Source organism: Falco punctatus (assembly GCF_963210335.1).
Source record: "Falco punctatus genome assembly, chromosome: Z".
NCBI classification, from domain to species: Eukaryota; Metazoa; Chordata; class Aves; order Falconiformes; family Falconidae; genus Falco; species Falco punctatus.
Window position 1 is genome coordinate 26,562,273 of NC_137586.1, and position 27,381 is coordinate 26,589,653.

Below are 27,381 nucleotides of genomic sequence, written 5' to 3' on the forward strand. Positions count from 1 at the left end.
GCTGCCGGGCACCGCGACAACCCCCCGCCTTCCCCGGAACTCCTCAGCCCACGGCCGGGCGGGGCAGCCCGCGGCCCCGGTGGGAGGCGGGCGGGGAAGGAGGAGGAGGAGGAGGAGGAGGAGGCGGCGGCGGCGGAGCAGTTTTGAGTGCAAACGCGAGGTGCGGACCCGGGCCCGCAGCGGTGCCGGGCTGGGCGGGCCGCGCTCCTCCCTCGGCCGCCCCCGCGCCGTGCCTCTGCGGCAGAGCGCCGCGCCCGCTGGCCTGAGGGACGAGACGCGACAAGATGGCGGCGGTCCCGGCGGGGAGGTGAGGTGAGGTGAGGTGAGGTGAGGCGAGGCGAGGCGACGTGACGTGAGGCGAGGCGACGTGAGGCGAGGCCGCCTGTGGCCGGGCGGGCCGGCGCCGCGGCCGCGCGGCTGCCCGGGCTCAGAGGCTGGGGCGGGCGGTGTTGCCGGGCCCGGCCCGATGCACGGCCTCGGACAGAGCCGCCTGTGCGCGCAGGAAGGGCCTCGCCGGCGGGACGGCCAGGCCGTAACCCTCGTTTTTTCCCCGGTCGTATCCAAGGGGCTTGAGGAGCCGCAGAAGAGGCAGCATGTGCCCTTTTGCGGAGCTGAAATAACACCGAGACACGTCAGCACAAACGGGTGAGAGCAGATGGTGCTGTGCTGCACTTACGGCTGTACCAAGATCAGTGCGTGCAAGGCCACAGAAACCAGTACCACAGGTATGCGCACCATCAGAGAGGTACTGCTGGATTATAGTAAGATGCAGGAAAAAACCGGTTAAAAGGTAGCAACTACACGAGGAAAAATTCCCACGCAGCACTTACAAAACCCCTATATAGAACAAAACCTTTTGGTGTGCACATTTAAATACATCTTGTTCCTAACAGGATGCTCTTTTTGACATCTCTTCATGCTGCTATGGATTTGTTATCTACTGGTGGAAGACCTGCCTGGTACACTGCATACAACCAGGTGCTGCAGCAATCGGTCTGTACTTGCTAGAACAGAAACTCCAGTTTAATCTATGGTACGTTTTGTAAAAGTATCTTCTATGTATACAATAGTTCAGAGCCCCTGCTGGCATAGGTGCTTAGTCCAGTGGCTTTTACAGAGTGATGAATGTACCTACTCTTACTTTAAATTTCAGAAGTATGTTTGCTAAGTTGGTACTTTAAAAAATTCACTGTGAGGATTACAGAAATTGTTTATATAAACTGATGAGTGTAATGTTATTCTTAACAGTTTTAAGATTATACATACTAGTAATAAACATACAGCAAACAGCTAAAACTTTTGACTTTTGATGTACAGAAAAGCAACTTTGTCTAAATTATAAGTATCATAAATTGAAAAAGACAACAGGATGGTTGGAGGACTGAGAAGGTAAGACAGTTAAACTTTATGCTGTATCTTACTGGTTATAGCCTCCAAAATTAGAATAGTGCAATGACAACTCATGCTTCCCTCCTGACGTGAGGGAAAGCAGTACTGCATTTGCACATAAGGCTTGCACACCTCTGGTGGTTTTCGCCTAACTCATTTGTACTTAAAACTTCCTAAGAGGTCACTAAGGTAGGAGATGAAAAGCCCTATTTAGCTCAATACAGGTCTTCCTACTTGGCACCCAGCTGCTTGATGAGGATTAGTCAGACCTTATTTTCAGTTGTTAATGCTGTATTAATGGCACTGCTTTTTCTACTTTCCTAGGCAGCATCATAAGGTGGTAATGGGATTTGTCACACGGACTAAACGGAGACTAACCTTTAACCCTTTATATGGAACTGTCTGTTGAAAGAGGAACCTGCAGTACTGAAAACAGTCAGTGCTTGACTGCATGAGGCTGTGCCTCTCACAGAAGGTGAACGATGGCTTACTTAAAACTTTTATAAAATGAAGGCTCAGTTAAAGCCTGTTGTGTTTCTTCTTTGCAAGGCAGCAATAAACCAGTGATTGATATTTACAGTTGTTACTTGAATAACTGGGGAGAGGAAAACTAAGGTTCTTAATGAGGTATGTATGTACAAGCAGTCTTGCTCTCCCTTCAGGTTAAGATTTGTAGTTTGAGTTACTATGAAGACCATGCAGGTCAGCTTTTTTTTTTTTAAAAAAAAAGGGCAAAAACTTTCTTTAGCACACAGGGTTGTTTTTTTCCTCCTACTAGCAGAAATGCCTTTTTAGATACATGGTGAACTAAAACTTAACATGTAGCTGTTTCATTAAGAACAATTTTTTTTCACAGCTGTAAGTAGGGAGCCTCTGAAAATGTGAAGTTGGCAATATAAAGGAATGCAACAAGAAGGCAAGCCAATAATTCATAAATATCACTAAAGCAGTAAAAAATAGCTGTTTACAAAGGCAAACAGTGAACTGACTTTAATTAAGCAATATTGCTGCAGGCATTTAGAGTGCTCATAACTGTATCTTCAACTCTACTGCTTAAGGTGTACTTCAGGTTGTTAAACTTGTGTGCTTTAATGATTTAAATTACAAAGATTGACTACTTTCCTTTATATTGTATGTGTGTCTAAACATACAAGATAGCAACTTGTCTTGGTTTTACTCAGCAGTGCTTGACAGTTGCCTGCATGATCCGATAGAATGGCGATACCTACCCAGTTTACTTGGACAAGTATCAGAACTTTAACTTGACTAAAACAAAATCAAGGTTTTCTCAATTTAGAAGAGCACTCCTATCTAGCATACGTGCAAGATAGTATCAAGAAGCACACTGCTTAAACTGACAGTGATTTATTGTGTTTAGGAACATTCAATAAATGCCAGTTTTAGCTTCAGTTTGACAATCCTTCCCCACCAAAAAGCAGTTGGCTCATTGTGTTTGTGTTTTTTTTGTTTGTTCTAGCATGAACTCCATTGCCAGCAATGGATTTATCAGAACAAGAAGTTAATAAATAATACACAGAGACAGCAGTTTTCTAGACATACCTCATCTTTTTAAAGGCATGATACAGATTTACTAAACAAATGTAAAGTTCTTCACAGAAGAAAATTTTGCTACAATCCATCTCTGAACATTGTTTTCTTCACTAAAGCTGGCAGTTTATTTCATGGAGTGCAGTATTTCTTTTGGAACAGTACTGATGAATCTTTTCAAAACAAGGTTTTTACCCCCATAAGGTAAGCTGAGACATGTAACTAGTACTGAACTGTATGAATCTGAGTGGTGAACTTGCTGAGCATACAAAAGAGGAAATGGTAGTATGGATGCTCTGTTAGTAGGGGTCCAGGGCATTTTCTGTCCCCCCCTTTTTTTTTCCCCCTCTTCATTTGATTCAGCTTGCTTTTGAACCACTGTATCATATTTAAATGTAACAGATGTTTTGTTTGACTTTCCATGAAAAATTGTGTTAAAACACAATTAAACTTTCTGCTCATAAGAATCCCTTTCCAGTGCTTAAACTTGAATATCCCTCTAAACTCCATTGATTTCTTACTGAAAATGTGTTTTTATAAAAGCATGAAGACTACAGAAAACCAGTTAACATAATAGGGTTAATCTTGTATCATTTTTTCCACAACTGTATTTTACATATCACCAAAGTTCTGCTTTAGCAGAAGAAAAAAGAACAAAAATAAATTCTCTCCCAACTATTTACACACAGGAATTACCCTGCTGTGGGACCAGATACTTTACTCCACAGTCCCTTTAACCCAAGACGTAATCTTAGGTGATTCCCTTTGTGATGTAGGTTCTTGGAAGTTTTCAGCAAACCTTTCTCTTGCTTTATCCCAGTTCTTCTTATTCTTGCTCTGGATGATCTGAACATCTTCAATAGAGGCTGGTCTACTGGTACCCAAACCTGCATGTGTCTTATGTAACTGAAGGTAGATCTGTCAAATACAACAATGTTTAATGTAACTGCAAATTAGGTATTCTAAATACCTAGATTCATACTTTATGATCCCAATTCCCCCTCCCCAAGTGCTTTTCTTTAGGGCTGTAATATACCTAGATCATACATGGACATCTAAAGTACTGTTAAAATGATGTGTCAAATTACCACCTCCAGACTATGATGTAGACTGCTGAATGATGTCACCTGCCACTAACATTACTGTGAAGTACTTCTCACTAAGTGAACGGTGTTATGCCCTGTGCTGCATAGTCTGACAACAAAATGTAGTGTTTTGCTCTGAGCAGCACTGCTGCCAAAAGACGTCTGGTGACAAAAATGGGGCTAACCTAGCTGCCACAAAGGCCCAGCACTTGGTGGTACAGTGACTTCAGCCAGCTTTTCCTCTGTCATAGCTTGTCATCTAGCTTGATTTTTGTGCTATATCAGCCTTCAAAGTGGAAGTGAAGAATTCCACTGTAAGCCATCTTGAAGTCACATCACTTACAATTATCTCAGTCTTCCTCCAGACTTTGTATTCAAATCTTGGCTTAGTAATTCAGTGGCTAGAGCTATCTGTCCTCCCTTGCTTACAGAGAGCCAGCACTGGCATTTTCTACTGAAGCGACAAAATAATTGAAAAATTTCAAAGTACTTTATTAGTCAAGTAAAAAATTATTTGAGATTAGTCCTAGTAGATTATTCCTTCCTAACCAGGATTTTGAAATTATTCAAGTGAACAGTGGCTTACAATTAGACATTTCTCACAGCAAGTAGATTTCTATTCCTTTTTGGTCCAACTAAAAACCAGAAAGACCTACCGGATCCTTCATACCACCACCATCCTTGCCCAGGCCTTCCCCCTTCTTCCATCCCATCTTCTCCAACATTTTATGTCCTTTGTTGCTGTTGCTGATTTCACTTTGATGAAAAAAGTTTAAGATAACTGGGTAAGTAAGAGTCAATACAAAGAGCATGCTCTCTATTCAATTATTGAAGGACAAACATGCATGCATATACTGCTCCAGAAACCAGGGCTCAACTACTCTGCTGTTCCTAGCTCCATCAAGAGTTATCCAAAAGACCGTAGAGTGCTACCTTTTGCAAGTTCCTCCATTAATATCTTTGGTTACCAAAGCTATTCCAAGCTTCTGGTCAATATCAACTTTCTTAAAACTCCTTCTGAACCACTTGCTTACTTTAGGATTTGTAAGATACACGATGGGTGGGTGGGAATTGTCTGCACTAGTGAAAAGGCAGTATTGCTACCTCACCACCAAATTATCCTAACACATGTATTTCATTGTTTCACACTTCCATGTTTCTTAAAAAAACCACCACAACTTCAACTACAAAAGCAAAGGAGTAATTTAAGAGGAAGATTAAGTGTCATTTAAGAGGTGTGTAAACGTATGCCCTATGATAGACTGGATACTGACAGTGAAGAACTGCAGGTGAAAATTTTGCATGTGTACTATTACTGGGATTGGATAGGAAAAATCAAAATTGAGACACTTGAAAAACAGACACTACTGGAGGTGTCAATAGTGCAGCTGGGGAGTTCCTTGATTTTTTGAGCTGGTAATCCTTATTACTGATTACAAGCTGAGTATCCTTATTGCCAAGTTGAATTCTATATGGAAGGTGAAGAGCTAATAATAAGACCAAGTGAACTGGAAAGTGGGAATAGCTTAGATTTTCTGGCTCTCCTAACATATGCAGGTAACAAACTGTATCCTAGTAACTAACTGATGCTTTGTCATCTTTTTTTAGTATTTTCTACAGAATGACACCGAGGATTCCCCCCTCTTCAAATAAACTTACATATGAACAGAAGCTGGACTATCATCTCTCTGGAAGGTTCCTTCACTTCCGATGGTCTCTCTGCGTTTTCCTGCTCTGTCTTTGTACTTTGGATTCTTCACTGCTTTGTTGTCTTCATACTCTGTGTTCTTTATAAGCAGATTAAATTCCATCAAGACAAAGAAAGTGAGCTTTAAATTATTTCTGATTAACTTCACTGCTTCCCTCCAAAAATGAGGCAGCTTCAGCCTATTATATTAATTCTGATATCATTTAGTAGTTTCTTACATTACAGCCATACCTTGTAAGGTATGTTATTGCCATATTCACATAATAATACAGTATTGCTAAATTAATCTATTTCATAGAGGCCATAAATAAATCAACATACTCTCTTGAATCTTCTCTTGGTATGAAGAATCAATCTCTCCCTATCAAGCATAAAACCATATGGACATGCCGCTGGATTTCTGTTTAAACATTTAGGCTGTTCCTCAGCAGCTAGTTCTTCAGAGTACAAGACAGAACTAAGCACATGTATACATTCTGCATTGATACTATTTTGGTAGCTGAAGAATTCAAGACAAATGACAGCATTCTGTTTTCTACACGAGTACTTACTACAAGCGCTTGATGTATCCCTGTTGTTAAAATAAGCTCTAAAACAGAAGTTGAATGCTTACATATTATATTTATTGCCTCCATATTCATGCTGGCATTTTTCTGTGGCAGAGTGGACTTAAAAACTTAGAAGAATTTCCCTGTTCCTTCCATCATTTTTTCAGTTGCTCATTATTCTACCTTTCCAAATAAAAGATAGCACTGTAATTTAGTGCAAACTTAATTTTCAGAAATAAAGATAGCAATATCTTAAGAAATCTTAACTTCAAAAGGATGACAAATCTTGCAGATGTTGGAACAGATTTTCTTTTCCTAAACCTTTAACAGAGTTGTTATGCCCTGTTACCATCATCTCTCTCTGCAGAGGTTGGTAAATTGTTATTGTTTAGTGTACAAAACACAAGCTTGAGTTTTAAGTTTGTGTGCATTTGAAAACTTTCCTTATTCACTGAAGTCTATGGCTTAAAACAGGAATCACAAAGTAGATGTAAACTTCAAACACTTAAATTCTACTGTAAACTCACCTGTAAACCATATTTTACCCGTATTTGTTTTAATGCTTTTCTCCTGACTAACTCTCTCTCTTCTTTGCTAAGTGCTGGGCAAACTAAAAGGAAGAACACAGGATTGAATTTCTAATTAATAATGTAACAATGTTTTGAAACAGAAAGACAACTGAGAATTTTCATTCTAGTATTACACATAGGCATACATCAAGAAGAAAATACATTGCCATCTATCACAGAACTGTTCACAGTTGACAATAAAACTGTAAAAAACCTGAAGTAATTGTCATGTTTATCAAGTAAAGAGCTGTAATAAAAACGTAACAAATGATAACACAACTAACCAGAAGATTCTTTTTTCCTGTCCAGGCGAAGATGTGCTCTGACTTGTCCTGGTTCACATCCATCGCAAGTATCACTGCCAGGATGTATATGAAAAGAAAGCACAGTTTCACCAATCTTCACTTCATCTCCATGCTCCAAGATGTAGGGATCACATTTTGTTTTAGGCTACAGCAAAAGAAAGTTTAGGCAGCATGTTAATTAGTTATTAATGTAGAGCATTAACTCTATTTCAGAACACTACTCATAATTCAGTAATTCAGTTTAGTCTCACAAATGCAGGCAAGTATTTAATTGCAATGGGCATTTCACTCTAGCAACTGCAAACACAGTGGATTTTTCTTAACAGAAGTCAAACGTGAAGTACTGTAAGTAGCCCTAAAACCAGAACAGAACCAAGAGACTAATATATGAAAGGAAGCCATACAATGACATTGTTGGCAGTTTGCCATAACATGTTTTAAATGACCACATGACTAGTTTTTTGCAACATACACAGCATTGTAACAACAGGTACTCACCTGGAGAATCTGATTTCCATTAACAACTGTTCCATTCTGACTGCCTTGATCCACAAGAACATAATTTTGCAAATCGTGGTCAAAATATACTTCTGCATGGAACTGATAAATAGAAGCCTAAGTGAAATGCTCTTATTAAGCAAATACTACACAATTGATATGCCATTTTAAAGTAAGACTTCAGAATATCTTTTGAGGCCTTTTAAATGAGCACCTCTGGTACTCTTAAGTAAATAAGAGTATTCCACACCTTATAATTTCATCCATGTGAAACATAAATGAATGGGCCACAACAGCATGAGCTAAAGTATAGAACTATTTTGACCATAAACTGATTCAGGACTGAAAAAGTATATACTTCCAATGTGCAATCATCCTTTACCTAAAGGACTGCAAGATTCGGTAATAGAGTATTTTTAACTCTCTTATACATGAAAGGCTTTTTTCTTGTATGTTACAGCACTCCATTTTTAACTCTTTCAATTAAAAAACCCACCTGATCTCATTCTACAGCTTCAGGTTACCTGGTCTTTCATATCTGAAATAGCTCCTTAAATGCCATGCTTTTGTATATTTCACATAATTTATCTTCACCTGCATCTTGATGACCAGGACACAATGACCAGGCATCATTTGCTGTTCCTTTTATATCCTTTATGAAATTGAGACTAACAGTCTCTTTTTTTTGTTGTTGTTGTTGTTTTGCTGTTGCAGTTCTATATAGGCATTACTCCCAAGCCCACACAGAACAGAGAAAACGCAGCTCCTGGCCAAACTCACAAAGATACGTACTACCTCCAAAAACAGCCACTGAGAAAACCAAAATAAAATTCTGAAGTCTACTAAGACTTCCAGTAAAAAAGTAAGTCTAAAAAAGCAACTCTTTCAAATTTGACAAGCAAAGATCCCTTTTGCTATAGTGGAGAAAAAAACCTGGGTCAGTCTGGAAATAAAAGTGTTCATTTAAACCCAAATGTCTTATCTTTGAGCAACAGCAGTTGCTACATTCAGTCATTAAAAAAATATTAAAATACAGTTTGGTAGATTGGCTAGCATTTACAACAGGAATACTCCCTTAATGGTGGATACTGACTAGCTCATTCAATAGATTATTGCATTTCTACCTCTGTTATATTGAATAGGATGAACGCAAACTTCTTCTAGAGATGCTAAATCTGCAGGATGTAGCACTGTTTTTTTAAATTACACTTTACATTCAAGAAAAGCAAATGCCTAAGTGGCTGTTAACCATGAAGAGTGAGGTTAACTACCAGTTTGTTTTCTTTTTGTTTTGTTTCTACACATAATGTGATTTATCTTCTTGCCTTTGACTCCTTATCTGCAAAGTGAAGTAACTCCTTATATAAGTAGTCAGGTACCTGTGAAGTACTAAAATTGTAACATTACAGAAAAATAAAAGCCTTTTGGCCCTTGATGCTCCCTATTTCAAATACATGCCTGAAAAAGTAATTAAAACGGGAAGATTTGCTCTGGGAACTGTTCAGTATGAAATATGGTACATGGCTGATTAATCAGAACTATCATCTGGAACAAACATACTAAAGCATACTTCAGATACTTCCATTTGCAGATGTTTTTATCTTTTTTTTTTTTTTTCTTGTGATGACATGTCTTTGTCAATCTACATTTTCTTTTAGTAAGAGTGCTATAGTATGTACCGTCTGTGTTACAGTAGTTAGCAAAACCGAGCACATAATTTATTTTTAATCTTTCTTAACCAGAAGAAAAATTTTCCTTTACAGTCTGTCACTGAAAGAAATTCTGTTAAATTTTCAAACTCCCTGTACATCACATGTATTTATACAGCTGCCTTGAAGAAAAATGAAATAAAACCTGTTGCTCTGAGCTCTACTGCACAGATTAGATTACTTTATGACAAAGTTCTAACTAGTTGACATCAATATTTTATATACCATTAGTACTTAACAGAGTAGTTATTAAACGTGAGAAAAACTTATTAAGAAATTCAAGATTCAAAGTCTAATTATTTTGTCCTGTGGATTAGTAAAACTCCAATTTTAAAAAAGACTTGTTCTTATAGACATTGAAATCACACTGCTGTTCATGTTAAATTCCCATTCAGTAACATACTGTATGTCTTCCTTTTTCTAATTTCAAATGTGGCTAAATCCCCATCTTATTCTAAAAGTTCTTAAAAAAATTAACGTAAGATTTTGCAGAATTTAAAGCCATAAAAATCTAAAGCTTCATTCATACACTGATCTACCTTTCAGCAGACAGAAACAAAAGTTACCTTACTGACTCCAACTTCAGGAATCTGAAGTGTGTGTCCCACATCTTTTTCTCTGAAAAGTTAAGTTGATAAATAAATCAGAACAAAGTAGAAATAGGTCTAACAAGTGACTTACAAAAGGTGTGTTTCAGCTGAACCTTAATAACATGTTTCTCTTCTGAGCTATTAGGATGCTTTACAGATAAAACACACTGTATTGCTATATACACAACATAAAGACTTGCCTCAGGGTCCTTTCTTCCATCTACAAACTATACACAGTAGGCAATAAATATATGATAAAGCTGTACTGTTGAATTTTTATCTATAAACCTGACACTTCTATCTGAAGTTTTATCCTTGTACAATGCCTGTGAGTAACAGTCTGAACTCTGCATCCTTCAGGCTCTTCAGTGCATCTTGTCACCAGTCTTCAATGCTGAAGTTGAATTCTTGGTAGAATTAGGCAGGTTAATACAAGCAATGAAAGTAATCTGTACAGGGTGTGTTTTTTGGTCAAAAATACTGCAGTAGGAGGAAGGGATCTGTGTATTAGTTTCTTATACTAGGGAATGAAGAAGCAATGCAGGTAGTAAGGGACCTATATGCAAACTGCAAGCAGAATTGTCATCTGTTAATCTTCACATAAATGTATCCACGAAACTCCAGCTGTAAAAGCAAGTCAAAACATACTTATGAGCATTAGATAAAAGCAGCTGAAAAAGGGTGAGGTTTTCAGTAAGCATGAAAGAAAGCATTAATTCAACATTAAATTAATCATCCACAATGAACAAACCAGATTGTTGTTATTTTTTTTAATATTAGAACTGGAAGAGCACAACAAGCTAGTACAAACCCCAACTTTTTATTCCAAAACGATGAACCAGCCCTACTAGAATCTGAATATGTGAGGAAGTCCAGGATATGCTTTCTCGTGATTCTGAACTTCTGAAGTGTGTTCTTGTGCTTCTAAAAAAGTTATCCTACTGGCCCAGAGAAAAAGTTTACTTTCTAGAAGAGTTTTCAAAGAATGACTTGCAGCTATGCTGCCATTAGGACTCAGACACAAGATCAAGTTATCACTAAGAAATTTTCATGCCTGCTGAGCTACATTAACTGTGTATGCTCTTACCCCAGCAAGCATGACATTATGTGACATGACTTAAAATTCTCACTGTGGGCTAACCTAACTTAACGAGTACATCACAACTGCTGCACACTAGGAGAACAAGCATGAAGAGCAGGGACAAGCAACCCTGAGTGGCTTTCACAGCTTTCAAAGTAAGGTACAGTTTCAGACTGTGTCTGGTAGTAGCTGGTATGGTGCTGTGTTTTAGATTTAGCACAAGAATAATGTTAACACACTGATGGCTTTAGTTGCTGCTAAGTGACATTTATACTAAGTCAAGGACTTTTCAGTTTCTCAGGCCCTGCCAGCGGGAGGGCCGGAGAGGCACAAGAAATTGCAAGGGGACACAGCCAGGAGAGCTGACCCAAACTAGCCAAAGGGATATTCCACACTAGAGAACATCATGCTCAGTATATAAACTGGGGGGCTTGGCTGGGGCTGGTGGATTACTGGTCAGGGACTGGCTGGGCATTAGTCAATGGGTGGTGAGCAAATGTATTGTGCATCACTTGGGTTTTTTTTTCCCCCTTTCAGATTTTATTCCTCTCTCTCTCTCTCTCCTCCCTTTTCATTACAATTGTTGTTATTATTCGAATCAAATGTTATTTCAATTATTAAATTGTTCTTATCTCAACCCACAAGCTTTACCTTTTTCCCCTGTTCTCCTCCCCATCCCATCGGGGAGCGAGTGAGCAGCTGCGTGGGACATAGTTGCCAGTTGGGATTAAAACACAACATAAAATTCCACTCAGTTTTACCTTCCAATTGTAGCAGGTTTCACAGCTGTGATAATATAAAGCGATCCAGTCTGTAGAACTGGTGATCTTATTACAATTACTCTGATACAAGGAGGCCAGATCTTTTCTTCATCTGTAATTACAAGAAAATAAAGACTATTACCACCAACAAATTACAATTTTACCCCTATATTCCACAGCTTTCAAACAACTGATACACATTCAGCCATGACCTGGCTGAATACTGTGCAACTTTCAGAAAAAAAATGCGTAAGCACATCTGAGAGAAAACTTTGACGAGGCTACTGTTTCAAAAGCTTTTGGACCACAAACTGAAGTATGAAAAATCTTCCTAATTCTGGTTATTTTCATGTGCACAACTGTTTAGTTACAGCAATAAAATACAAATACATTCAAAGAATTTACTAGCATAGTATACATGTATGGACCATTAGTCATAACAGATTAGAATACAGTTTTAAGTTTGAGAAAAGGCAGCACCTTTTTGTTCACCACATCACAAACATAAAGCACACAGAACTTTATATTTGATAATTTCTATGTCAAGTGTAATTTTACTAGTTTTTACCCTTACTAGCACTATGCAGCAATACAGATAAGAAAAAATAATAGAAGAGCCTACAGATGCATATACTTTTTTGCCTCAGCACCTGTTAAATAATTAAGTTCTAACAGCTATATGAATTCTGTCCTTGGATGTACATTTGCAGAAACAGTCTCCAGTGATCTCGGATAGGAATAGACATAGTAGGATGGGAAGACGCCAGTTCAAAAGATACTAGGAGAGAGAAATTGTCTCCAGTTTTTATTACTCCAGCATTAACTGCAGAACTGATTATTAGAAAATAGTATGAGAAGGAAATTTAATCTGAAAGGCTGATGGTAGCAAGGACATTTTGGATGACATTAAACACTCAGAATCTGAGTAGCTGAGTAAGTAAAGCAATGAAAACTGAAGAAACAAACTGGCTATTTAACTATAAGCAGGGCTCAGGCTGCAGTACAGACTTCTATAGGTTGTATTTCATTCTATGATTTGGAATATCCTTTGCACATACATAGTTCCCATTAATTGCATTGAGTTTTTCACAGGTTATGTTTGTTTGTTCTGTTTGGGTTTTTTTCTGTTCTGTTTTGCTTTGCTTTTGCAAGAGACCATTCAATTCTTGAGGAGGTCTTAAGGACCTAGGAGAACACTTTCTTTGGTACAAAACAATATACAAGTTTCTTCTCTATACCTGTTTCTTACATGTTGCCACTGGACTACACACAAAATAGGATTTCAAATAGTACTGAGTACTCCACATTCAGCCTTTTCACTACAGTGAACTCATCTTATGCTGAATTATGATTGTTTATGAACAGTACCCAAAATATTATGTATTAATTGAAGAGAGTCAATACATAGAATTACTGGGAGTTCTGTACTAGAACCTCTATTTTAGCAATAGTCTTTATTTTCTCCTGTCACTATCCTAATCTAAACAAATCTTATTCTACCACTAAGGTTTCTACAGAAGCACAGAACATTATACCCCTAATCAACTTTTACAAAATCACCACTACTTACTCCTGACTACTGCGCAAGTAAAGAGAAGGAAACAATTACTAGTAACATATAGTTCTTCTTAATTCGAAGTATCTCAAGTCACTTGTTTTCATATATTTTTTTTATATTATCCAAATTTTCTTGTAGTTTGTTCCTAATGGGCTCCTGGAAAAATACAGTAATATCATACATAAAAGCCACAATAATTCACCTTCGTTTTCTGAGTCTCCTGAATCAGCAGTTTCTTCACTTGTTAATTCATCCTCACTGCTATAGGCTTCATACTCAGAATCCATAATTTCACCTTCTTCTGGCTCACTCTCTGTGTCTGCTGTTCTGCTGTCATCTGTATATGCTGCAGTATCAGGTGTACTTTTGCGTGAATGTGAATTTACACTGTCTGTAGAAATTGATTCTTTGGCTGTTAGACTGTTTCGTGGTTTTGTGTCCACTTTAGTCTTCTTTCTTATATTTGGAGACTCTTCTTCTTCAGAACTTACTTGATCAGTAGTGGAAAAGCAGTTCAGGCTGTTAGATGATTTCTGCTCTTCTGTGTCCACATCCTGGAGGGGAGTTACAGAATGTTACATTCTTTACAGACTGAGCTATTCTAAAGTCTGCTATAAGCCTGGAATCAAATTCTTCACTAGGAAGAATTATTTTTACAACTATAAAGAAATGGTTACATTTCCAGAAAGTTCTGTACATGCAGTCAACAGAACATTTCAGCAGACACATTTTCACATTCTGTTAGTCATGACTGAAACCATCTTCTATTTGGGAAGGTGTGACTGCACTCCTGAATGTCACTTATTCTTTCCTCACACAAAACTTAAGATCCTTGTCCTCACTTTCAAACTTGTACAACACCATCTTGAGTATTTTCCAGTTTTGCTTTTATGACACTTACTTTGGTCCCTTTTACTCAATTCTTGCAACTTGTTTAAACATTCTTTAATTGATCTTCATCATATCTTCCTCCTGGTTTTGTCTTCTCATTTTTTTCCACAATGGTCTAGAATATCTGGAATGCCCACCCATGCTCCCCTAATGACCTGCTCTTCCTCCTTTCAAAACTGCAACTTTATCAAAGCCTTTCAAGATACTGTAGAGAACTTAAAGTTTAATTTATGCTGTGTGTAACAGTTCTACTGAGAATCCATTTTCTACTGCAACAAATTTCTTTACTGAATACCAGACAGATTAGGTCATTGCAGGTTTTTCCATTGCCATTTGATTCCATCAGCAGAAAAACAGACCATCAACTTTTAACCGAGAAATCTACAGTTTCATATTTATTTTGCCAAAGTACCTTGAAAATGTAATTCTCAATCTAGTAGCTTTGATGACCATCTTTAAAAAAAAAAAAAAAGAGAAAAAAGAACAAACCTAAATGGCTTTAAAAGAGAAATTAAAGACAAAAGTTTACTTGCCATCTTGGGTTCAAAATGTATGCATTCAATTGCCCTGAATTACCAAATATTGCAACACAGCAGTTAAAATAAAAAACACCCTTGACTTTTTTCAGTAACTTTTCACATAAAGCATTTTACATTCCAAGATATTGTGAATTAATGTGTATGCTAACACCATGAAAATTAAAGCACTTCTACTTTTCAGAATTGTAAAAACTCATCAGTGGCACAGCTCTAAGACAAAAACAAGAATTTCTCTCAGTCCAGGAAGGACTATTGGTATGTTTAGGGTTTCTCTATAATGCACTAGCCCCCCTCCCTGAATCAACTAACTACTAAAAGTCGGAAGGAGAATCAGAAGGCCACTGCCTAATATTGTTTATTTCAAATAAGAGATGTAATAATCCTGCCAAAATTAAGACTACACAGTCCACACGTCAGACATTAATTGTATTAGAATTTTTTTTGGCAAATCTGGTTTTCACTTTTATGAATGATCTTTTCCCATGTATTTATCTTTGTCTATATTTATGCTTGGTATGGATTTTAGAATGATACCCAACATACCAAGGTGCTCTACAATCCTAAATGTATTTCTTTCCATAGTACTGTAAGCTACCTAAGTTTCAGTTATCTGATCTGAAAACAGAGAAACCAAATAGTCTGCTCAAATCACAACTGAGGCAAAGGACCAGATGACTGTGACGCACTGATGACGAAGTATAATGCTCCAACCACTGAGCTCTTTCTCCACTGTGAATTCATTGACACTCGTTTTGGGCATCACTTCAGATTTGCTGCATTAGAAAATAAAAAGGTGCTCTTTCAAAGTCCAGCTACTAAAGAGTAGACTCTCTGTTCTGGGTTGAAAACAGCAATTTTAAACATTCATATAGACAGCCCAAGAATTCTGTACATACATTCTGCCAATATGACCATTAACCTGTTCTCAGCAGTTCCTCTGTTTTTTCCACTACTACTACCATCAGCTGTTAAGAAAGCAAATAAACTAAATAGTTATGTTAAGTACTGAATGTAAAATGTGATCTTTGCATTTAAAAATGTGTGCAACATTAAGGATTTTAAAACCGTATTCCTAAAGAAAATATATTTTGAGCACTTAATGATTTCACAGACCTGTATTAAAAAAACACATCCTGATGATGCCTAAACATTAAGCCTAGGAATGCTGAATGTATTCCTAAAGCATGTGAGAGGATCTTTATTTGCACTGAAGAAATCCTTTTCCGTTATATACAACCACTAGTACTAGCACAGAACATATGTAGCATGTATTAAAGTGTAAATATAGAAACAACACTTAATACCCTGCCTCCATAAAGCCACTGCTTAAAAACTAGGAAATGGCAGTAAACAGAATGTTCAGTATTATCCTGAACGACCTAACAAATACTAGTAATGCACTTCATTTCTATGGCGGGATATTTAACTCCTCATCTCAAACATCATACAACACACAAAGTCTGGAAGTACATGCTCACTATAACCATGTTTGTTACAGCATCATGTGTAGCTTTGCCTAATATAGCTAAATAGTCAGTAGACCTACCCAAACAGTCTTATGTTGGATATGGATTGTCTACACGATTCAGCTTTGAAAAACTTCGTACTTTTTGGGTATCACATGGTCTCTGGTGCTTCTCTCACTGAGTAATGAGTGAGAGAACATGAGTAAAGCTGAGAAGCAGGATTAATCTGATCCATAATAAACTATTTCTTAACTACAGGGTTGAGCTGGTTCATATTCATTCTAGTGGATGGTGTCCCTGCCCAGGGCAGGGGGGCTGGAACTAGAAGATCTTTAAGGTCCCTTCCAACCCAAATCATTCTAAGATTCTATGATACCTCTGCATCCCCGACAAAGATAGCCAAAGATGCAAGTGAGATCAGGATTTTTATGTACCTCCACTGGGAGTGATCTTGTAAGAATTACAAATCATGCTTGTGTGACTGCAACTGACTGTTTTACACTAGAAAGAATAGGCCACAAACTCCTGAACACAATGCCCTTCTGAAGCACAGATTGGTCTACTTATAAAATACACATGAATGATCATACTCTGACGTGTTTTTAACAAAAACCTCAAAATATTTTAAGCATTTAACTATACTTTTTGCTTTAGTGTGACAGAGCAAGACATTTTGTCTTTCAAAACTTGCCATTTTTCTGTATTATGCCTGATTTTATACAAAGCATACGATATACAAATACAACTTTTCAGAATGTGTAGCCTGTTGCTTCTTGGTTTGCTAGAAGTTCAGTAGGTGACTTAATGGAATCATGGGCACTCAGTGCTTTCATCTAAAGGGCTGAATGTTAGCTCTTCAGCACTGGCTGTCTTGATTTGAAATATGAACCTGAAATTCAGTATTTCACTGAAGAAACATTTTCAAACAGTTTAAAATAGCTTTTTACTGTAATGAAAGCACTTACTAGCACTGTTTTCACAAGTACTTCAGTTACTGTCTTCCACCCTACACAATACTTGAATTTCCAATGCAAAAAATCTAATTAAAAGCCACAAGAAGAGTAAAGCTCTTCCTACATCATAAAGAAGCAATTTTATATACTGATGGACCGTTCTGAAATACAGGAAACATAAATTTGCCCTACCTAAAGTTTGTTTAGTCAGGAAACTGCGTTAATACAATGATGCTAAATACATCTCTTTGTAAGTCTTCTGGAATGCTATCAAAGTTTTCTTCAGATGTTTTACTTACTACAGTGTTTCAAATATATTTCAAAGTTACTTCATAGATGAAATGATTCTGATCAAGTACCTTAAAAAAATCAATTCCTTTAGGAAAAGAAGTATCTAAATATCAACTACTAGATATTTTTCCTTTAATAAAAATACCAAGGTTCAAGGTAAACATCCACATTCTAATGTGTGTGTTATCTCAACTCTACCTTCACCAGAAGCTGCCAATCCAAAAGAAGAAATCTTCAGATTAGCCATGGTTTCTGCCAATTGACGTACCTAAAGATGGGATGAATATCAGCAAAAAGTAAACTGTATGTGATAAAAAAATAAAAATCACTGCTTCAAGAGTTCTATGGGAAATGCTACTACAAAAGTCTCGTCTCTCCTACAGAAGTAGCTACGATACATCTATAACAGAAAAAAATATGGCAGAAGTTAATTTTGAGCACCACAGTAAAATAAAATCTATTAGACAGTAGTTTAAGAATAAACTGTAAAAATTTTTAGAAAAAATGGCAAATGTCAGACCTTGCATCTAAGTTCTGCTATGTATTTCTAAGAGCCCCAATCCAACGACAACTACATGATCACTACTGCACAGTCTATTCTCCAACCAATATGGAAGTGCTGGATCTAGATATTGGGCCAGGGACCACATTATCATTTATGCCACCCTCTGTTTTTTGTTTGTTTTTTTTTTAAACTTTTCCAAATTTACATATTTAAAGGTTTTTATTCTACAGGAGAAAATATGGTATTTCCTGCCGTACTTTTTTTTTTTGGCCTACCACCAAAAAAAGAGATCAGAACTGGACTACGCACCTGAAAGCTCCAAAGTATTCTACCGATCCTTTTATGCAAGCTGCACAAAGGCTGTCTAATACTTCATCCTGGCAAATAAAATCCCTGATTGTCTATTAAAAGCAAACACGTGGGCAGCATGCTTAGTTTCACAAGTCAAAAGAAAACTACTTGTAATATAGAAGTTTGGTGACTGAAAAGAGTGACTCTCTTCAAAGAAGAGTACTTGTACAAATCAGGAACATTCCTCAGGAGATACTGAGCACAGGAGTTCCCCTCCTGTTGTTTTTGCAATTAGAAGTACCGTCATTTTAGCAGATACTCACTAGCATTTTCTTGTTTGATGATTCAGGTTGTTAAAAATACAGTAATATTTTAAAAGATTAGTATTATTCTTTAGATTATCTGATTTATATTGCTTTTTCAAGAATGCTGTAAATTTTGTGGGAATACCTCCTTGCCATTTCCTGTAGCGTTAATCCTCCCAGCTTAACCCTTATAAATAGACACTATATGTAAGATAGCTGAGCCCCTCAAATTCTTCACAATAGCTACAAACTAAACCACAACTAAAAAACCCTCCTGCAACCAGAAACAAGAAAGTTAACAGATTGGCCTCATTATGATCTTTTTTAAATTAAAAAGATGCTAACTTTGGTTTAAATAGAATAAGTCATTCAAAAAATCACATGCAATTTTTGTAAAAGCTATATAGTTACTAGTACCATGCATGTAGAAATATTTGCTGTAATAATCTATACACACAGCTGATAAAACTTGCCAAATACAAGAAATAAGGAAGTCTAAGTAATGCTAAATATCTATCAATACTTATTTACATTTAATCCTTTAACTGAAAGAGAGAGAAAACAAGTTTAACAAGCGTTTTGTGTACTTAAGGTTCTATCATTACTGTTCACGGTCCTCCCTTGCTTCACATGCATATTCTTATAAACTATCTCATCTTCATCCAGGAATAAAGTCCTGGGAATATGTATGACAGTCCCAGAATGAAACCCCACTATTGCTTTATTTTCCACTACTACTGGTCCGCAAACCAGGCAATAAACCAAACCATTCTCTTACATATACTGGCTGTCCAAAAAGAAAGTCTAGTACAAGCTACTGTGGTCAAGAAGATAGCTAATGTTTGGAGGCATTTTTCAGGCTAGCAGCATAATTTAATAACCAACTGGGAAAAGCAATAATGAAGTACTAATCTTCAAAATAATTTTCACAACTTCAATAATTTAATGGGATTAAAGGACAGGTTTTATTTTAACCTATTTGTATTCATTTTCTCAAGAGTGGAAGAGAGAATGGAGGGAAAAGGGAGAAGGCTGGGCGTAAGTGTCCAGGAAAGCAGTTCCACTTAAACCCAGACATTTCTGGTTTTGTTTTAGGATGTAAATAACACAATAACTAGCATAAAATAATTAGTTCTTTCACCAATACCAGATTAAACTAGATAACAATAGTATTGCCAGAAATATCTATGAACTGGACTGTGCAGCTTATAGCCTATTTTTCAGTTTTGTAATGGAAAAGTCTATAATCTTTTATTCTAATAAACCTTAATCTTTTATACTAACGTAATTTTTTTTCTATGCTAATCCATGGGTTTCTTACATGATTACAAACAACACAAGAATAAAGTGGTTTCAACTTAGCTACATAAAATATGACAGTAAGGTGCTTTGTTTTTCCTAAATCTAACAGTGCAGTTACATAGAAGTGACGACAAAAAGGCATTCTTTTCTTTTTCAAGTTATAGTGAAGAGTAATTTTTAAATTTCACTTTGTGAATTCTCTCTCTCTTTTGTTTTACAAATGTAGAAATGGCCTTGATTCTTACTATGGCACTAACCTTCGCTTAATGTTCACAGATGCAAAGATCTGTGTGCTACAGAGTGTGTTTTATATGGTTTTTTCGGTTATCTTTTTAGTCAAACAAACTTGTTCATAAATGAAGCAGAGTACTCAGTTCACTATCAACAAAACACATCAGAAAAAGTGGATGTTTACCTCCCACCTTGTGACTGTGGAAGCTTCACACAGAAGATTTGTTAACAAGACCATCAATATAAAATAAGCTAAAGGCAAGTAGCTATTTCTAGTATAAATCAGATGACAGAAGTGGATTATGATGGGATCCCACAAAGTAGTCAACATTCTTCGTTAGGTCAAAGCTGTATATGCCACAACTATTATAAATACACTTATTTATTTAAGTCAATACGTAACAGTTAATCACAGAACTAAATTTAAGAGATTTATTAATTGTGCTATACGATAAAGGCTTATTTCTACAAGCTATGGTGAAAGTTTATTGAACTGATTGCTGCTGATGAAAAACTCTTTGTGTTTTATTAGGAATTGTTTAACTTGGGACAGGGAGCTCAAGGACAATGTTAACAAGCGCATGGTGTTTGTCCTGAGTCCCCTGAAGCAAGACATGAGCAGGACCATTCAGACAATAAATAACTGCGTGCAGCTGTGTCATGACAGGAACACCATGCTTGGGTGTCTGGCCAACATCCCTGGCGTGTGTGAATCTCACAAATTGTGAGACAGCGCACGCCTGCACTTGGCATAAACTTAAAAGTCTGCGTACACTAGGTATGTAAACTGTTTTTGTTTTTCACCAAGTATAAAGGCAGGCAAGCTCCAGGACTGGGCCAGAAGCCTCACCTATGGATGGATGCACCACATAGCAATTTCCCAGTTACCAAGAGACTCCTGGTAGTGGGACTTCCCTGCCGTAGTGTGGGCCTGGATCCTTTTCTTAGTCTTTGTAATGCTTTGCAGTAATATTTGGACGCTTTGCTCCTGTTTTCTTTTATCATATTGTCCATAATAACCAGTAGTTTCCTTTTATCATATTGCATGATATTTTCCTTTATTATATTGTAATATAACAAACTGCACTTATTCTTATATTTGATTTGGAGTTCATTTTTGCTTGGTATCCAGTCAATCAGCAAAACACAAGCTTTCCATGATGCTTTCCTGATGAATAAAGTTCTGTATTAACAATACCTTTTGAAAGGGGCAGAATGCTAATTCAGCAGTTGCACATAGCATACCCAGAACTTGCATGATGGTAAAACTCCTAGCTTCAACTGCATCAGCTCCCCTCTTTTGAGTCTAAAAGATTGCGAAGTATCCACCTCAAGCTTTTGCAAGGGAATCTCATGAGAAGAAATTCCCACATTGGCCACAACCTACCTATAAAATCTGTAATCAATCAACTACCACTATCCACTTAACTGCCTTCACTGGTCCTTAATGTAAACAGTTTCCATTTTCAAATCTTTCAGAAGACCTCACTCCTGACACAAAAATTTTAAACTCTGTACTGATGCTACATAACTATCATGTTAGAGTATTTGTATTTCAGATTTCAACCAATCAGCTTGACTGATGCCTACATAATGAAATTATGCAATGGTTAAAGCAATAGCTTTAAAATATGCAAACTAAGGAACACTGTAAACTAAAAAAATCAATACATTCAACTAAATCTTAAGTAATAAAACATTTGCTGACTAGGACTATACAGATTTGATCCAACATCAGTAATAGTGCTCATTGAGAAAATGCTTCTTATGGTTTAATAGCTGTCATACAATAGAACTTCTGGTGTTTAAGACTGAGTAATGTTTTTCAAGGCAGTCACTATGTACTACATGGTATGCTTTCTTAGCACTTAGAACACCAGAAAGGAAATTATGTTTTTTTATAACTTAAAATACAAGTTAATTATGACGGGCATTTATTAAGATGTACAGCTTATCCACACACTATGGACAACAAAAATGTAGACCAAACAAAATATCAATAGGAGAGCATAATATGCCAAAAATTAGAAGTTAACAGACATTTCATCGATTCCAAATGATAGTATAGACACAATAAAATGGCAATGGAATGAGCTTTGGAATACAAAGTCACAGAGAAGGGGTAGTGTGTGTTTTCAAAAACCTTCCATCATTTTTCGATCCATCACATGAATTAAAAAAACCCAACAAACAAACAAACAACAAAAAAACACAAGCCAAAATCCCCAAACCAAGACAGTAAGGTAATGCTGAACTTCTGATATTAACCCAGCCCATGCACAGCCTGAATTCATTCTAGCGTGCTCGCTAACTGGAGGGATTCACTGACGTTCAATTTTAGACATATATACAGTTGCATTGTAATAAAGTAACATTGAAAAAGTGAGGGGATCAAAGTTTAGAGTTTCATCTTTAATCACTCAATGGGAAAATTATCTGAAGACTAACTACATGTTAGCAACCTGCTGTACATAGTTTAAAGATGTTTGAATTCTTCAGAAAATAAGCATACACCCTCTACATAAATCCTAACCCACAACCCAATAATTGCTATCATGAAAAAAACCCAACAGGTTTTGCATTTTCTATCTGTTCAGTTCTAAAGTTACCTTATATTCGTTTGCAGTTATCTTCTCTGGTTCTTTTCTCTTCTTTTTCCCTTTTTTGTCCTTGGTGTGCTGAATACCAGATGCCTGGTAAGACTGCAGATCCACTCGTGAATGAAACTGGTATCGGCCACTTTCCACGTCACAGTAGTAATAAATTCCAGTTGCTGGATCATAATACAGTTGATTTTCCTTTACAAGAAACAAAGAACAATGTCATCATCACTTCAGTAGATACACTGTTCAAAGAAACACCTAGTTTAATATAGGACCACATAAATAAATATATGACCACATAAATAAAATACTCAAATGTGTTAAAGGACTGTGGTGGCTTGAACATGGCTGGCTACTATCCAGCCACTGTCTCAATTTCCCTCCCCTCCTCAACAGGACTGGAGGAGAAAATAAAAAGTTCATGGGTCAAGATAAAGACAGGAAGACGACCGTCATGGGTAAACTAGATCTGATTTGGTGAAAATAAATTTAATTTACTGTCAGTTAAAAGAGTGCCAGAAGATGAGGAACAAAGACAAAACACTCTTCCCTGCCCCTTTTTTCCCCAAGTTGTACTTCAGCTCGTTCACTCCCAGCTCCTCCACCTCTCTTCCGTCTGCCTGAGTGGTGCAGGGAGATGAGGAGTGGGGGGTTTGCAGTCAGTTTCTAACAGTTCCTCTCTGCTGCTCCTTCCTCCACCCAGTGTATTGTGAGTATTTTGTGTATTTTCTCTCAACATGCTTTTCATTGTGGAGAAGCCACTGACTTAGTTCAGCAATTTGTCTTTTTCAAAACAAGTCACCATTTAGCTCAAGCTTTGAAAGAGTTACAGAGCAGCTTTACAGTATAAAAATGCCAAGCAAGTTAAAGAAGTAGGAGACATCAAAAAGAACTAAATGAAAATTTAGATTTGTATCTTAGCCTGCTATCTTAAAACTTGACTGAAATAATGTGACAACTAATTAACAAGCTTCCATTACTATTTATCTTCAGTAACATTTTTCAAATTATAAAGTCAGCTTGGATCTTAGTTCTTTGTTCACATTGACTTTTACTACCAAAATTTTGCAATAGAGAAAAAATGCCAAGGGTTTTGAAAATAAACCTTACTGAATTATAGTAGAATCCAGTGCTATGGTCGTAGTACAATCCTGTATTTTCATCATAAATAAATCCAGTTTGTGAAACAGCAGCCTCTGCAGCAGCTCTCAAGGTTTCTGCCAAAGAACCCTTTTGTACTGTAGTATCTTCTACTTCCTGATATACGAAAGTAAGAAATTAAATTTTCTTCTTAGAAGAACCTTGTTGGTTCTTTAGCATTTTACAATCCCCTATTTTAAATTAGCGCTCTATGGGCTGGATTGTTTCAAGATTAAACAAGAAGACAAAAATCTAGCTACAGTTACTGTTAAAGTCCTACTGATTTCAGTGGGGCCAAAACTACATCTTGTACCTTTTGTTTTACCCAACCTTTATTCAAAACTAGTTCACATCAAAAACATACAGAGCCAATACCTTTAAGTACATTCCCAGAACAGATTTCTGCTCTCCGTTCCATTTCAATTGCTAGATGCTAAGGCACAAAATCAGTTAAACAATTAGGATTAAGAAGAGATGAAGCAAGTGATCTCTTGATTTCTCTTATGGGAAAGCTGGATAGCAGGGAAAAAAGGCCCCACAAAAAAATAAAGACTAAACCACCCCACAACTTTCTTCTCCTTTTATGTTGCCTCCTCCTATCAATGGAGAATAAAAAAGTACACTTTAAGAAAGTCAGCATGGCCATATTGAACACACTCTGCTGATAAAAAAATGCCATGCTTTCAGGCTTTGCATGACCTGTGTTTCAGAATGTGCTGCTTTTGTTTTTCCAAAACAAATCTAGGAGTATGCTACACTTGGAACATATGACAAAAAGAACTAGTTTCAAAGCACAAGGATATTTGTCTGTTACCATCAGCACCAGACCATCACAAAAAATCACTTCTTACAGTGACATCAAGACCAAAAGCACATCTTTTAAACTATATGAAACATTAATAGAGTGCTGACTGGAAAATTGGTAAAACCCCAGACAGTTCTATAACCTGTGAACTCTGGATGAGATTTTCCTCTTCTGCACCTTCATCCACCTTGGTGCCATCCATCCTTATATCAACATTTGTCTGCAATTCCTCTGGTGAATTATGTTCAGTGCCTTCAGTTTCATGATTGTGCTGCAATGGCAGTTCAGATGCACAATCTTGAGTGTCAGTGTGATTGTAGTAATTTTCATAGTAGTAATAATCTGCGGGAGGGTGGAAAGTTGAAGTTGCATAAATTAGCAAAGCAGTATTTTATACAGTAGAGTTTGAGGATCCTGAATCTTAAACTGGAAATTTATGCATGTAAGTAGTCCAATGAAAATCAATTATTAGGTAGTGCCTCTGCTTTGAATTTATTCTACTCTTACTGAACAAATCAGGTCTTGAAAACAGGTATGTGTGTAATGTATGAGATCACTACATAACAGATCACTATGGCATGAATTCTGCTACAGTCCATGCTACATTTTATCCTGTTGTATAAGGAATGGCTTGAATAAATGGGAAATGGTCCAAAAGATGTCAGGTTACTGAGTTTAATGCAGCTAAGAATACAGACTTGAAATGTATTTTATGTTAAAAAAAATCAAAATAAGATACTGTTCCAGATGCCTGTTTAAGCAATCACCACCCCCTCTACCTGCTTGTGACCACGGAGCATAGTGCTCTGTCTGTACTTCTACGCTACATGCATCTTTCTCCTTTGTATTACGGATTTCCTTGGTGAGCTCTTCAACCTGAAAGAAAAACAGCACATTACAGAACACAGCACTGCATTTTAGGAGTCTACATCAGAAAGAATTATCAGCCTATTTTACATTCTGTAATTCAAGCAAAACACTACTGCATCATCGGTGTTTCAACTGATCTTTGGCAGGAGACTATTTTCTACTTGAATGGTTGGCATAATGAAAAGGAGATTTGCTCATAAAGCATACAGGAACAAAGACAAGTATTTAGGAGGAAAAAGAAAAACTTAAGCAAGGTTTTTCTTCAGTTGTCCACCCTGAAAAGTCGGATTTCTGGCCACAACCACTACTCTGTGGTGGCTGTGACATTTATTTTGCCATCAGCATCCACGGGACAGCTCTTCCACTCATCCTGTTTATTAAGCATCTTTCCTTCCGCTAAATACAGTTTTTCCTTCAGACTGTGAAACCAGCTTTGCAGCCGAGAAGGCCCTACCGCGCTGCCCACCGCCACCTGCGGGGCCGGCCGCCGGGCGCTCGCTCGGGACGGCACCTCCTGCCGGCAGCGGCAGCGCCCTCCCCGGCCGCTGCACGCCGGCAGCGCGGCCCGGGCTCCGGGAGGCACCGGGCCCGCCCGCCCCAGGGGTCACGGCAAGCGGAGCGGGGCCGAGGGACACCCGCTCGGAGGGTGACGGCGGCAGGGGTGCCTGGCAGGGCAGAGGCCAGGTGCCCTCCGGCCCGGAGGGGGAGAGAGGGTCGGGGGAGCCAGTCTCGGTGGCGGGGCCTACCTGTCTCCTCAGCGCCTCGCTGCCCTGCCGCGCCTGGCGGTAGAGGCGCTCGGTGCGGCGCAGCCGGCGCTGCACCCGCTCCAGCTGCCCGCGGCAGGCGCCCAAGTCCGCCTCCAGCACGGCCACCCGCTCCCGCAGAGCCCGCTGCTCGCCGTCGGGCACGGAGGCCATGCCCGCCCGCTCCTCAGCGCCCGCCCGCCGCCCGCCGCCCGGCGCCTGGGACAAAGCGGCGGCCGCGGCCCCGCCCGCCGGTCCCGGCCATGGCGCCCGGCCGGGCGCGAGGGCAGCAATGGCGGGCGCGCGCCCCCCCCCCCCCGCGCGAGCTCTGCCCGGCGGCGCCGCCGCAGGAAGTTTCCCCCCGGTGCGCGAGGACCTGCCGCGGGGCGGGAACGCGGCGCCACCCGGAAGGGACCGCGAGCAGCCGGAAGCCGCGCGAGGGGCGGTGCGCATGCGCCTGACGCCAGCGTGTGGTTGCCAGGCGACGCGCTGGGGTGGGCGGGGCCCGGGGCCCTAGAGCCGCCGCGGGCGGGAAGCTCCGGATGGGGGGGCGGGGGCTGGTGTGGGCAGAGGCACCGAGGCGGCGTCGGGGAGGAGCTGGCGGGTGGCCAGAAATCCCAAAGAGGACCGAGGTGTTAAGCTCGGCGCGGTTTCGGGGCCGGAGGTGCTGTACCAATATCATCGTTCTTCGCCAGGAATTGATGCCAAATGGCGGAAGGAGAAATGTGAAATAATCCAAGGAACTGATAAGGCTAACAGAATATGGACGGCATGCAGACATACTGACCCTGAAGAGTCAGTGTCATGAAACTAGGGTAAGGAAAACATTTGCAGACCCACTAATTCCTGAGACAAACTACCCAAAAGTAACCTGTCCTCATTGTAACGTAACCATGGTAATAAAAGTCACTCCCCTTGAAGCAGAAACTTTGAGAAGTCAGCCCTCCACAACCTCTGGAGCATGCACACTGTACATAATACTACGTAAAGAGTTACAGCCAATCATGTACAATGACTAACTTCGCTGTTGAACTGTATGTAAACCTCCTAAAACCAGGAAAAGGTGCGTTAGCTTTGTGGATTGTCCACCCAGCACC

The 27,381-nt window shown here is 38.6% G+C and overlaps 1 protein-coding gene and 1 long non-coding RNA gene across 14 annotated transcripts; one reads left to right on the forward strand and one right to left on the reverse strand.

Moving 5' to 3' along the window:
- The first annotated feature begins 115 nt into the window (after positions 1–115).
- Positions 116–7,296, forward strand: LOC308057102. 12 transcript variants are annotated; one of them, XR_013925125.1, is made up of 5 exons: positions 116–317; positions 373–725; positions 894–1,864; positions 1,970–2,016; positions 2,867–3,404. It is a non-coding gene; the product is annotated as an uncharacterized lncRNA (long non-coding RNA). The 12 variants fall into 12 exon arrangements; XR_013925126.1 differs by lacking the exon at positions 1,970–2,016 and having other exon boundaries at positions 117–317; XR_013925127.1 differs by adding an exon at positions 7,157–7,296 and having other exon boundaries at positions 118–317; positions 894–3,141.
- AGGF1 (angiogenic factor with G-patch and FHA domains 1) lies at positions 3,500–26,713 on the reverse strand. 2 transcript variants are annotated; one of them, XM_080373284.1, is made up of 14 exons: positions 26,288–26,713; positions 25,451–25,547; positions 24,814–25,013; positions 23,837–23,983; positions 22,733–22,921; positions 17,688–17,757; positions 11,792–11,903; positions 9,926–9,977; positions 7,651–7,752; positions 7,132–7,297; positions 6,806–6,888; positions 5,682–5,809; positions 4,679–4,778; positions 3,500–3,855 (listed from the first exon to the last, which is right to left on the reverse strand). In XM_080373284.1, the coding sequence occupies exons 1-14, from the start codon at positions 26,456–26,458 to the stop codon at positions 3,655–3,657; spliced, it is 1,818 nt and encodes a 605-aa protein (XP_080229410.1). In that variant the 5' UTR covers positions 26,459–26,713; the 3' UTR covers positions 3,500–3,654. The 2 variants fall into 2 exon arrangements, with proteins under 2 accessions (XP_080229410.1, XP_080229409.1); XM_080373283.1 differs by lacking the exon at positions 17,688–17,757 and adding an exon at positions 13,552–13,903 and having other exon boundaries at positions 26,288–26,709.
- Positions 26,714–27,381: the final 668 nt, after the last annotated feature.

Excerpts from the sequence above, each read along its gene's own strand:
- AGGF1 (XM_080373283.1), bottom strand. The coding sequence starts at position 26,458 with ATGGCCTCCGTGCCCGACGGCGAGCAGCGGGCTCTGCGGGAGCGGGTG. Across the intron at positions 9,978-11,791 it reads AAACCTGCTACAATTGGAAG|AGAAAAAGATGTGGGACACA; the intron begins GTAAAACTGAGT and ends TTAACTTTTCAG. Across the intron at positions 7,753-9,925 it reads CTGAAGTTGGAGTCAGTAAG|TTCCATGCAGAAGTATATTT; the intron begins GTAACTTTTGTT and ends TCTATTTATCAG.